Consider the following 14,096-nt stretch of genomic DNA (forward strand, 5'->3'; position numbering starts at 1 on the left):
GGTAGCATGTAGGTGAAATATTGCTTGTTAATCTTATTAAACTGATTATCATACGTGATAAAATATTCTTGAGAATGGCAGGATCCATGTTTAGTCATTTTAAGTGTTTCCTAGGCTAACGTTTAGCAAGCTAGCTGTGATTGGCAAAAATTGTTAGACACATCTGATAGGTTGCAGAGAATATCTTTTAGAAAAAATGCATTTGTGAATCAAAGCGCGTCAGGAAAGTTAAAAAAAATCCACACACAAATGCAGGGATTTGTAACCTGTGTTCGTCCGATTTGTAACTTGTGTTCATCAGGTTGCAAACAAATGTAATGGGGTCATTTATTTGTGAATCACGGAATACATTTGTGATTCAAGCTACATTTATTTGTGAAACCCGAAATACATTTGTGAATCGCAATTTATTTTTTTGTGAATAACGAAATACATTTGTGAATCGCGTTACGTTTGTTTGTGAATTATGAAACTAATCTAACTCCATAGGGCTTTGCTGTTGTCAGGCCATGACTATGACATCAAATATAGGAAATCAGAACCTCTTGGCAACGCAGATGGCCTCATGCCTTCCACTTCCTGTAACTAGACCTATGACACGGCACTCAGACATCTTTTACTTCCACCAAGTTGAAGATGCCCCTGTTACAGCACATCAAGTGAAAATAGCCACAAGGAACAACCCGGTGTTGTCTATAGTAATAGAAGCCTTAAAAAAAGTGAAAAAGATATCAGACACACCTGAAACTAAGCCATATGGGGTCAGACAACAAGAACTGTCTGTGCAGTCGGGGTGTTTGCTGTGGGGGAGAAGGGTCATCATGCCCCCATCACTGCGCAGACCTATGCTGAAACAGCTCCATGCCGGACACTGTGGCATGGTGAGCATGAAAGAGGTGGCCCAAAGCTACTTCTGGTGGCCGGGATTGGACAAGTGCATTGAAGAGAAAGCTAAATTGTGCACCACATGTCACAGAGTGCGAAATGCACCGCAACCAGCTCCTGTTCATCCATGGGAGTGGCTAGCTGTGGCATGGCAGCGCATACACATCGATTTCGCTGGACCATTTTAGGACATGGTCGTAGACGCACACAGTAAGTGGCCTGAGGTTGCCATCATGACTTCAACAACAACAAAGAAGACCATGGAGAAACTGGGAGAAATGTTCAGTCGGAAGTCCGGATCGTCTGGTGAGTGACAACGGGCCTAAGTTTGTGTCCGAAGAGATGACTGTGTTCCTCAGAGTCAATGGTGTTCAACACATTAGGTCTGCACCCTAACACCCGGCCACTAATGGCTTAGCTGAGAGGTTTGTGCAAACACTGAAGCACAGCCTAAAGGCATCTGTGGGTCTGGGTACCCTCCATCAGCGGCTAAACCGTTTCCTGTTGACCTACCGGAACACCCCACATAGCACCACAAAGTCATCTCCAACAGCACGACTACTCAAAAGAGAACGAACATGGACTTAAGCAAACCACCAACAGGGAGTGAAATTGTGCAACACTATCAGCAAAAACAAGCCCGACGGCAAGCTGCTTGAACTTATAGTTTACAAATGTAACCCATACATCCTGTCCTAAAATAGAAGTTCTCATAGTGATTGTGTTGTATTGCCGGTGGTTAAGTTAAATAAGGGGGAAGGAAATGTGTTGTATTGGGGTTCTATACTTCTTATCCTTAATTTTGGCCCTGTTGGGCCACTGTACTGAAGCGCCGCTATTGGGCAGGTTGTAATGTACCGTGTCTCTTAGGTTCACATAAAGAATTAAGTTAACTGCACGCCGCCTCCGGTCTGTTCATTTATTAAGGTTTACCTTGTTAATTAAGATATAACACTTACCTACACTGAGAGCGACAGGATGGATCCTGCATACCTCCAGGACATCATCCAGCAGTACGCATAGACTCGGGAACATCGACCCCTGCACACTCCCCCCTTGTGGTTCTTCTCCTAAGACATTTAGCTTCTGCTAAATGAATAAAATGGAATGTCACATCTCTCCCTTTTCAGATAACAAGTCCTTCTTCGTGTTGTCCATGTCAGACAACGGTGCCCAAATCTATGAGCTAATGGCACAGACGGTGTCAGAGCAGAGAACGTAAGTCTGTCCAACCTCTTCTTTTCAGTGTCTTATTTCAATGGGCCTCATTCACCAATATCTTTCTAAGTTATTTCTTACATTTGTTCTTAAGACAGTTCCTAAGAAAAGTCTACGTGTGATTCATGACGTGTTCCTAAACAGCAGAATTGTTTGCAGGTGTGGTCTTAGAATGATGAAAATTGAAAGCTTGTGTCCCATTGCTCCTATTTAGCATAGGTAAACGCCCCGTTAATTCCCATAAAAGGGCTTGAGATGGCAGGGCCGTGTGCACACTCAGAGAAATGTCGAAAAGACATGGTAAAGACGGTGGAGGCCCCGAATCCAAAAGAAAGAAAAACTTTAGTAATTCTGAAGTGGAGGTACTGCTGCAAGAAGTTAGCGACAAACGTCACATCATATTTAGCGTCAGCGGTGGATACAAAGCAGTAAATAAAACCAATGCATGGAATGCAATTAGCCTACTCATGCAGTGAAGGTTGTATCTGGAGAAGGGCGCAGAACTGATGAAGTGAAAAAGAAATGGTTTGATGTGAAATCTCAGGCAAAAAAACATATTTCAAAAGATAGAAGATCCATGAGGACTGCTCTTGGTAGCCTAAAGCGTCCCAACAGGTACTCGTCACTCTCTGCAAATAAATTGGTATGGTCACGGAAGATGCGTTCCCTCCTCAGGGCACAATCTGTAACATTTTGCAGCAGCAATAAATATGCCATTGTGTGGTGTAGTCCTAGTGTGTGGAATATAAATACTGTGAGAAGTCACTTGTTATTGGATGGCAAGGTTCCCCGTTAACATAATTGATGTGAATTGAAGGCAAAGCAAGGCTAGTTTATTTAAATAGGCCTAGCATAATGCATACACAATGGCAATTCAAAGTGGTTTACAAATGAGCAGAAGTGTAAGTGTAGAGTGTATTTATTAAAACAAACAAACATATCATTACGTGTGAAATAATGAAAGTGATTAGTTGCAAAATTATAAAGGAGAAAAATATTCAATTTTAAATTAGAATGGGCGAAAACTGTATAACTACTTATTTTGCGCAAACATGCCAGCTCTCAATTGTGTGTAAGGGCTCTTAGGTGTGCGTACATTGGGGCTCATTCACCAATATCTTCCTAAGTTATTTCTTACATTTGTTCTTAATTTCCTAAGAAAAATCTACGTGTGATTCATGACGTGTTCCTAAACAGCAGAATTGTTCGCAGGTTTGATCTTAGAATGATGAATCCCAATATGTTGTAAGTTGAAAGCTTGTGCCCCGTTGCTCCTATTTAGCATAGGTAAACATTTACATTTATTCATTTAGCAGACGCTTTTATCCAAAGCGACTTCCAAGAGAGAGCTTTACAAAGTGCATAGGTCACTGATCATAACAACAAGATAGCCACAAAAACATTGCGAGTAGCCAAAACTTGAAGCACACATTGTGAACAACCAAAGTAAGTGCCAAAGGGAAGAACCATAAGAGCATGTAGTTAAACAAGTTACAATTAAACAACATGAACCGCTATAAGTGCAAGTGTACCTGTGGGAAAAGCAAGCAACAATAATAAAAACAATATATCACAGCGAGTACAAAAATTTAAATCAGTTACCACTAGCCACAAGAGCAACAAGTCTCTAAGCAAGAGTCATTGTGATCCTTGAGGAAACTAACATCGGGTCAAGCGAACCATTCCTAAGTACCGTTGTACTCCCGGAACAAGTGCGTCTTGAGCCTTTTCTTGAAGGTGGAGAGACGGTCAGTGTCTCTGATGGAGGTGGGGAGTTGATTCCACCACTGGGGGGCCATACAGGAGAAGAGCTTGTGTTGGGACCGGGCGGTCTTGAGCAGTGGGATCACCAGGCGGTTGTCTGAAGAAGACCGTAGGTGACGGGTGGGGGTGTACCCCCACCCGTCACCTACGGTCTGCAGGAGAGACTTGATGTAGACGGGTGCAGTCCCGTTTACTGCTTGGAAGGTCAGTACCAGGGTCTTGAATCCGATGGCAGGGCCGTGTGCACACTCGAGAAATGTCAAAAAGACGTGGTAAAGACAGTGGAGGCCTCGACAATAGACAGAAAAACTTTAGTAATTCTGAAGTGGAGGTACAGCTGCAAGAAGTTAGCGTCAAACGACACATCATATTTAGTAGCCTCAGCTGTGGATACGAAGCAGTAAATAAAACCGATGCACGGAATGCAATTACTCATGCAGTGAACGCTGTATCTGGAGAAGGGCGCAGAACTGCTGAAGTGAAAAATAAACGGTTTAACTTTAATCTGAATCAGGGCCAGGTTAAGGTCATCTGGGGCCCGGGGTAGAAGCCTCCCCGAGGCCCCCCCCCCCCCACGCAAAATATTTTTAAATATACAGTTAGGTCCATAAGTATTTGGACATTGACACAATTTTCATAATTTTGGCTCTGTATACCACCACAATGGATTTGAAATGAAACAATCAAGATGTGCTTTAATTGCAGACTTTCAGCTTTAATTTCAGGGTATTTACATCCAAATCAGGTGAACGGTGTAGGAATTACAATACATTTTATATGTGGCCCCCCCCTTTTTAAGGGACCAAAAGTAATTGGACAATTGGCTGCTCAGCTGTTCCATGGCCAGGTGTATGTTATTCCTTCATAAAGGGAGTTTGTTATTTCATTGACAAGGAGCAGATAAAAGGTCTAGAGTTCATTTCAAGTATGGTATTTGTGTTTGGAATCTGTTGCTGTCAACTCTCAATATGAAGTCCAAAGAGCTGTCACCATCAGTGAAGCAAGCCATCCTTAGGCTGAAAAATCAAAACAAACCTATCAGAGAGATAGCAAAAACATTAGGTGTGGCCAAATCAACTGTTTGGTACATTCTTAAAAAGAAAGAACGCACTGGTGAGCTCAGCAACACCAAAAGACCCGGAAGACCACGGAAAACAACTGTGGTGGATGACAGAAGAATTCTTTCCCTGGTGAAGAAAAACCCCTTCACAACAGTTGGCCAGATCAAGAACACTCTCCAGGAGGTAGGCGTATCTGTGTCAAAGTCAACAATTAAGAGAAGACTTCACCAGAGTAAATACAGAGGGTTCACCACAAGATGTAAACCATTGGTGAGTCTCAAAAACAGGAAGACCAGATTAGAGTTTGCCAAAAAACATCTAAAAGAGCCTGTACAGTTCTGGAACAACATCCTATGGACAGATGAGACCAAGATCAACTTGTACCAGAATGATGGGAAGAGAAGAGTATGGAGAAGGGAAGGAACTGCTCATGATCCAAAGCATACCACCTCATCAGTGAAGCATGGTGGAGTTAGTGTTATGTCGTGGGCATGTATGGCTGCCAATGGAACTGGTTCCCTTGTATTTATCGATGATGTGACTGCTGACAAAAGAAGTAGGATGAATTCTGAAGTGTTTCGGGCAATATTATCTGCTCAGATTCAGCCAATGCTTCAGAACTCATAGGACGGCGCTTCACAGTGCAGATGGACAATGACCCGAAGCATACTGCGAAAGCAACCAAAGAGTTTTTTAAGGCAAAGAAGTGGAATGTTCTGCAATGGCCAAGTCAATCACCTGACCTATATCCAATTGAGCATGCATTTCACTTGCTAAGACAAAACTGAAGGGAAAATGCCCCAAGAACAAGACAGTTGCAGTAGAGGCCTGGCAGAGCATCACCAGGAACGAAACCCAGCGTCTGGTGATGTCTATGGGTTCCAGACTTCAGGCTGTCATTGACTGCAAACGATTTGCAACCAAGTATTAAAAGTGACAATTAGATTTATTATTATGTTAGTTTGTCCAATTATTTTTGGTCCCTTAAAAAGGGGGGGGCCACATATAAAATGTGTTGTAATTCCTACACCGTTCACCTGATTTGGATGTAAATACCCTGAAATTAAAGCTGAAAGTCTGCACTTATAGCACATCTTGATTGTTTCATTTAAAATCCATTGTGGTGGTATACAGAGCCAAAATGATGAAAATTGTGTCAATGTCCAAATACTTATGGACCTAACTGTATATATTATTATTACTATGATTTTTATCAATATATATTAAAGAGAGGGAGAGGGATTGGTAATTAAATTATGACAGACAAAAATATCAGTATGTGATACATTGTAATCAGTGGCGGATGCTGGTCTTTCAAAGAGGGGAAGCTCATTTTTTTTTTTTTTTTTTGGCTAGTTCACTGGCTAGTTCACCCCTACAACACTAGCCTAGCCTACTGAATGAATGAACGAACGATCTAACATAACAATATTAATCAAGGAGAAAATGTGGAAATTAGGTTAAACCAGGGAGTCAGGTGGCTGAGCGGTGAGGGAGTCGGACTAGTAATCCGAAGGTTGCCAGTTCGATTCCCGGTCATGCCAACTGACGTTGTGTCCTTGGGCAAGGCACTTCACCCTACTTGCCTCGGGGGAATGTCCCTGTACTTACTGTAAGTCGCTCTGGATAAGAGCGTCTGCTAAATGACTAAATGTAAACTGAAACAAGGAACGTGGTGTATAATTGTATGAAATGTTTGATGAAAATTGGTTAGCAATTTCGCCAAGCAAATACCAAGAAATAGGTTGCTGCAGTTTGTCTTTCAACTACAGTTGCAAAATCCGCGATGGGACTGAGCTTGAATAGCTTTGGTGACTTTTTGTAATCCCCTCCAATCATCACGCCCAGCGTCCAGGCCAGCCCACTTCTCCATTCACCCCCAGAGACGCTGAAGCACTGAAAAAAACTGTTAAAAGCAGCCCCATTGAAGTTCATGGAAGCTGAGCTTCAACAGGGAAATGCACTGTGACGCTACGGGAATGTATGAGAAGGAAATCAGTCAGTCGACCTGCTAATATATGTAGCTGATTCTGAAAGAACTCGTCTTCGATAGGAACGTGTTCTAACGCATTTAAATTGTTAACACAATAGTAAATATTTGACCATTAATTTGTTGACATTTTAGGGGACGCTGAGCTTCCCACAGTCTTAAAGAAATCGCCACTGATTGTAATACATTGTAACACGCACCCCTAGCCAGCCACGATGTCAAATAAATTGGAACATGCAGTCTAGCGTGCACACACACAGCCCAGCGAACACATATATACAAACAATTCGATTGAACAAAAAAACATAGAGAAATCAGTTGACTGTTACAAATATCCATGAGGACTGCTCTTGGTAGCCTAAAGCATTCCAACAGGTAGCCTACTCATCGCTCTCTGCAAATAAATCGGTATGGTCAAGGAAGATGTGTTCCCTCCTCAGGGAACGATCTGCAATATTTTGCAGCAGCAATAAATACGCCATTGTGTGGTGTAGTCCTAGTGTGCGGAATAAGCCTACTTTGGGCCTATAAATACAGTGATAAGTCACTTATTATTGGATGGCAACGATCCCTGTTAACATAATTGATTTGAATTGAAGGCAAAGCAAGGGTAGTTTACAGTTTTTTTACAATCGCTATGACATTCTTTTCAATACATCTAACAAGTTTCCTTAACTCTTAATGCACCAACACACTTACCACACACAATTGGCAAAACTGTTAATTTCATGCTCAAAATCACACATTGTAAACTCAACTCAAACACTCATTTTCATAACACAAAAATACACTAAACAATACACCATGTCTACCAAAACACTAACACACGTTCTCTTTCAACAGGAACATTGAATCAATCATAGCACGTCATTAAAAAAAACACTAACATCAGATGAAATTACAGAAACTGCATTCTATTATACAGTATATGTGTCAGGTCTCACAGTATATGGATCATAGATTGTGTTTTGCAGTGCAGTTTCTTTTGAAGCCTCTTTACATTTTTGTTTTGTTGGGTTTAGTAAATGCATGCATTTTGTGTCTTTTGTTGCAGAAATTCAGAACAAAAAATGAATGACCCATCTCAGAGTAGCTTTATAGAATGTACGGTTACTGTATTGAAAAAAAGAAGACAAAAACATAATTGCTGCAGTAAAGGCTTCAGTTGCAACAGGACATTACTGCAAGAAATATGCAATATAGCTGCCATTTACAATATTTCATCAGTTACCCTAGCTCTGGCCCTTCTCTGAGCACCACCACACATTCTAACTCCTCTCCCTTGCCCCACTCATCTCCCTTGTCCTGGTACTTGTCTTCCTCTCCCTCGTGCAGGCATTACATATTCTTTCTTTCTTCGTGTTTCTCTGTATTGTTCTTTTTCCACATAAGATCATCCCAAAGAGGTCCTCTTACTGTATATACCTGAGTGTTTCCGAGTTGGGAATCAGCTGTGATTTACAGTATTTGCATAACTTCAACCAGCTGTTTCTCAGTAGCAATGGAATAAAATACAGGGGATATGTTTGTATTTCAATTTACAATATGAACAGCTGTTCACTTTGACTTTAGCCAATAAGTTAGGTTTTTAACATGATGTTATCTGTTCTGACATAATGTGAAAGCATTGGTAAATTGGGAAGTAAAAATCGATTGTTTTGGTCTTGGTTGAGCTTGTGTGTAAAAGAAGTTCAGGCATTTAACATTTGTGTTTATTCTATGCATTTTGTGTCAAAGCAACAAGAAATGTGTTAATGGTATAGCCAATACATATGGATGTTGTGCTAACTGTGGCAAGAGTTTGGGAAACTTGTTAAAAGTATTGAAAAAATTGTCATAGCGATTTGTAAAATACTGTATTTATATAGGCCTAGCACAATTCATACACAATGGAAATTCAAAGTGCTTTACAAATGAGCAGCAGTGTAAGTGTAGTGTGTATTTATTAAAACAAACAAAAATAATGTGTAAAATAAAACTAATTATAAAATTATAAAGGAGAGAAATATTCAATTTTAAATTAAAACGGACGATAACTATTTATTTTGCGCAAACATGTCAGCTCTCAATTGTGCCTAAGAGTGCTCTTGGGTGTGCGTAAATTCTGTTCTTACCTAAGAACAAATCCCAAATAAGAAAACATTGGTGAATGCCAGAATCTTCGTGAAAACTGCGTAAGTGGGGTTTGAGAACAATTTTGTTCGTAAGAACATTTGGTGAATGAGGCCCATTATCTCCTTTGTGAGCTCACCGTGTTATGTTGCCTTCCCCACACCAGGTGGCAGTGTCTAATCACACAGAGGGCGGACAACATGAAGACGAAACTGCACATCATACCTTTACCACAAACAGAGTAAAGTCTTAAGAATTATTTTGGCTTATAAGACCTCTCTATTGTGTGAAACACACATTTTGAACTTGGTTTTTGTAATTGATGCATGTCTGTGCATTTCAGTGTGGAGCAAGAAGCTGTTGAGATTATCAGTACGGCAGTGCCCAAACTGAGCAAAGACCCTGACAGGACTTCAACTGGAAGTATCCAGTCCCCAGGTATTCAGGTTATATTTCTATACTGTATCTCAAGATTATATCATGTCAGTATTGAAATGGTCACTCAAATAACAGAGCATTTGGTTGGAATATTGTTTCTGTTAGTAAAGTATACTTACAGCACACTAAGTCACACCCTCCTTTCTGTGTCCTCCTAGAAAAAGATGCCACTTCTTCTTTGGTTCTGCAAGCCCCACAGATAGGGACCAACCCCTTTGATGGTGTCAAATCAGAGGACGAGGAGGAAGAAGAGGCTGTACCCGACAGAGGAGGGGAGGAGGAGGAAGAGGAAGTGAGCACATTCCTGGAAGGCGATCTGGCCGACAGACTGCCCTTCCTTCAGCAGAGGTCACGGCAGGGCATCGCCATGGATGAGCAGGAACCAGATGCTTTTGGCATAGCTCCTTCCAGGGCAGAGGAGGCACTAAGGACCTGTGAGTTTTCTTTTTCAAAACGTATTCCTTGAAAGACCCCTGGTTTAGTTGCTCCAAACACACGTGTGACATTACACATCGTCCCTATCATGACATTTTGGCAGGGTTTAAAACGTATTCATGATGTTGAAATTGCAGTAGATTGATATTGCTTATTGTTTAATATCTCCATGAAGCTAACTCCTCAATCCTTCCTCTCAGTGGCAGCCCTAAAGCAGGTGCTTCTGAACCACATGATGACCCGTGAGGAGGGAGGAAGAGAGCAGGAGAAAGACAAGGAGCAGAGGAAGGGCCGAGCCGCCGGAGGCCGACTACTCAGGACCACCTCCCTCAGGGGCCCGGAAGACAGCAGCAGCAGCAACCCTGACTGCAGGACAACACCGCCTTCTGTTGTCTCCGCTGAAAACGCCAGTGGTTTGGACCAGGCAGAGACTGGGAAGGAAGACAGGACTCCAGAACTCCCTTCTGGTGACACAGACATTTTTGAGAAATCGGAGGAATATGGTGAGCGGGTAGGGCGAGAGAGGTGGGGAGGGGGACCCCCCATCATCACACTTTTTTTTATCAACACGATACATTTCATTCTACTTTTCCTTCATTCATCCATCGCCTCCTTCATCCCCTCCCAGGTAGTTACATGGTCCTGGAGGGATATGGGGGTTCAGGGGAGAGCAGCACTGATGACGATGGCGTGCTTGGTGGAGAGGGAGGAATCCAGTGGGGCTCCGCAGGCGACTTCAGCATCGACCTGAAGAAGCTGCTCTCCTCGTCCTCTCAGACAGGGGGCGCCGGCCCCAACATCAGCCGCCAGGTTATGACTCACCTACGCCTCCTACAGGCCAACTTGCAACATCTGAAGGTAGGCACAGTAGCATTAGATTCGCGTTAGCTAGTAGCATAACATGCTAACAGGAGTCAAACGGAGGTCCACGATGACAAGTTCTAGAGTAGGCAATAGCCAAGATAAAAGTTAGCCCTGAGGTTAGGGTCATCCCACGCATCTCACTTGGCTGCTAAGAAAAGTTTGGAAAGTACCTTATTATGAATAAAGTTGTGGTCATTGTTTTCAGCGGCCTTTATTTGTTTGTCAGTACACCACTTCTGACAGTTTCATTCTTTTGCCTTTTATGCATCAACCCACTCATTCATTTAGCCATCAACGAGTCATCTATATGTAGCCCATCCATCCCTTTCACATTCATATGTTAAAACAGAAGCTACATTTGTGTCAACAATCTGCTTACAGGACGTGGAGACCAAGTATAACCAACTGCGCCAAAGGCTGAGTGAAACAGCTACTGACACAGAGGAGAATAAAGGTACTATGTTCTTTAACTTGGTATGTACATTATTAATAGTTACACAGTACCAGTCAAAAGTTTGGACACAACAACTCCGTCCAGGGGTTTTCCTATGTTTGACCATTTTCTACATTTGTAGAAATGTGCAGCATATGGAACTCCTCCGAGAAAAACAAATGTTGGATAAACGTTCCTGGGGGCTACCTTATGAAGCTGGTTGACAGAAAGCCAACCGTGTGCAAAGCTGTCATCAAGGCAAAGGGTAGCTAATTTGGGGGGTTAATAGCTCAGTAGTTGGAGCATTTGACTGATGATTGCAGATTGAGAGACAAAAGTTCACATTTCCCTCTACGTCTGCTAAAATAACACATTATTAGGATTCCTCCGTCAGGAGGAAATCCTAACTCCTAAAACGAACTCCCTCTCCTATTTTTTTAATTCCCTGTGTCTCTCTCCAGATCAGAGTTAGTGATGATGGCACTCCTCTTCCCCTCCACTTCTCAAGGACAGAGGAGTGTCAGAGGGAGGGGGAGACGGTGTCCGATTTCCTCTGGATGCCCCCAACCACACCTCCTTTCTTCTCCTCATCCCCTCATGCTGCAGTGGCCAACAGCGGAGCCTGGAAATGGCAGCAAAGTTAGCAAGTAGACAGGCCGGCACACATGGCAATCAGGGAAGACCTCAACCTCCACAGCTTCATCCCAGGACCATTGTACTTCCAACACTCCACTGTAATGGTCAACTTGAATCACCAGAAAACCAAACGGAAATGAAGAAAAGTGCCACTCAGATTGCATGGCCCACCATAAACCTTTTCCAGCGAGCATGGATATCACTGGACAGGGAAATCCTCACCACTGAATTTTTTTTTTGTCGGCTGTGTCTGATCTAACTAGTATCTTCCTGTTACTTGTGAGCATTTGGTTCCGGTTAAAAGTGAGAATTGTGTCCCTCTATATGGGGGGGGGGGGGGGGGTGTTCAGTGTTGTCTGATCCAGAATCTCCCCCTCCATCTGTTTGAGAGTGGTTTTCCATTGATACACCTCCATAGAGTACAATACACAACATAAGTAGTTGTGACTCAATATGAGAAGTGTGCTGATGATTCAGAGGACAGTTGCATCATTTTAAGGGTTCAGCCATTTAGGTCTGTCCAAATTGAAATCTGACCACAGATTGTTCCCATTTTTGCCAGATAGAAAGTCCTTAATAAGCTTTTGGACCTTAAACTTAAACTTAAAGCCTACAACACTAACAACTAAACCTGATCCTGGTAATTGATTGACTGATCGACAGTGGATCTTTGTAGAAAATCCTTTTGAGGTTAAACATCAAGGTCTGAATTACCAGCCTGTAAGCTTTGTTAGATAGACTTCAAATAGGTAGCACAAGGCCTTGATAACCCCTCAGAAAGTAGTCAAAATCGATTCAAACAGTTCCTTATCATAAATTGTAGATATTGATTTAAAACAGTTTGATGCGAATGTGTACGCCTTCCTCCATTGTGCAGTCATATTGCAGTCATAGAGGTTATTAAAAAAGGCTACAGTTTGAATTTTTCACCACTCTGTTCACATTTCAGTTTTGATGGAAATATGGACAAGACTTATGCAGGAATGAAAAGTGCTGTAAAAATATTTCAGTGATATGCCGTCAGTGATGAGATGATGGAGAAAATAAACGTACCCACTTCATGGGTGCAGGGCTGTATATCCACAGATTTACTTAAGAGGAGACCTGTTATCTCACAAGCTTGTGACAAAGCATAAATCCTGTGATTAACTTTGTTGTAATGTAGTATTCATCCATTCCTAATAGCCCCGTCACTTCCCCATGCACCCTCTCGAACCCCCCCCCCCCCCCCCCCCCCTCTCTGAGAGCAGTTACTGTAACATTCTGGTTGACCTTTTTTGAAACTCAAAACAGTTACTGTACTCCATCCATTGGATACAAGCTACTGGGGAACTCTTCACTCACCATTAAGCTTTTAAGGTATGAGCACAAGACCTCTGCAGTTTCATGGTTGGATTGAGAAATTACTGCAAGGCACAAAAAAGATATTACTTTTACTCCAACGTTCGCCGTAGCCAAAAGACTGTGTGCGCTTATGAAGTTGTGGTATGGATTCTTGGATGAAAAAGAAGTAAATTACAAAAAAAGCTGAAAAGACCACATAAAACTTTTTAAAAGAACCTGTATGGACTATTTTAAATGTAAAAATTGTATAATTATGACCAACACTGCATCTCTTAAAGAAAGAGCAATCTACACATTTCCTTGTTTTTTCTTTAGCTTTCTACATCATACAATCATGTATAATTTTAACAGAAACTACTAAAAAAATGTAAAGACTGCAAGGTATCCCTAAAATATTAATGTAATCTGTATTTTTATTATTTTTGTCTAGACGTTATTATATTTTATATTATTATGAGTACTATTATTAAAATGGTCTCTGGCTCTGTTGAAAACATCAATAGTTATTTTAGTTGAGAGATTTACATTTGACTGATCTGTTGTTAAAATGAAGGGGATTGTCCGACACCACACAACTGAAAATGTAAAAAATATTATTAAAGAAGCTTGCTGGAAACACTGAAACTGTGTTTTTGTATTTTGACAGATGTAATAGAGGTATTTGTTGAGTCTTGTGACTTGTGATTCTTTATAAGCAGGTTTTGTGGTCTAGACATTATTTTTTATCATTTCTCTGCCACTACTTTTCAATGCAAGTTTGCATTATAAAATATGACCCTGTTGGAACAAAGTGCCAGTGCATCATGGACACAGGCACTGCACTTGTCTAATTATAAAGGCAGGAATCTGTGTGTGTCTGTGGCTCGATTATCTTTAAACAGAGCCCTGTATGAAGTTGAAATCCAGAAGGTGTTTT

At 41.6% G+C, this 14,096-nt stretch overlaps 1 protein-coding gene across 2 annotated transcripts in view; it reads left to right on the forward strand.

Moving 5' to 3' along the window:
* arhgef12b (Rho guanine nucleotide exchange factor (GEF) 12b) overlaps positions 1-13,804 on the forward strand; it is a 105,224-nt gene extending 91,420 nt beyond the window's left edge. For both annotated transcript variants that reach the window (XM_067256847.1, XM_067256848.1), the window contains 8 exons: positions 2,016-2,103; positions 9,197-9,271; positions 9,374-9,468; positions 9,627-9,902; positions 10,104-10,406; positions 10,532-10,761; positions 11,149-11,221; positions 11,662-13,804. In XM_067256847.1, the coding sequence (XP_067112948.1) occupies positions 2,016-2,103; positions 9,197-9,271; positions 9,374-9,468; positions 9,627-9,902; positions 10,104-10,406; positions 10,532-10,761; positions 11,149-11,221; positions 11,662-11,672 (1,151 nt within the window). In that variant the 3' untranslated portion in view covers positions 11,673-13,804. The remainder of the gene's footprint in view (positions 1-2,015; positions 2,104-9,196; positions 9,272-9,373; positions 9,469-9,626; positions 9,903-10,103; positions 10,407-10,531; positions 10,762-11,148; positions 11,222-11,661) is intronic.
* Positions 13,805-14,096: the final 292 nt, after the last annotated feature.

The sequence above is a fragment of the Osmerus mordax genome, chromosome 19 (genome assembly GCF_038355195.1).
Source record: "Osmerus mordax isolate fOsmMor3 chromosome 19, fOsmMor3.pri, whole genome shotgun sequence".
Lineage (NCBI taxonomy): Eukaryota > Metazoa > Chordata > Actinopteri > Osmeriformes > Osmeridae > Osmerus > Osmerus mordax.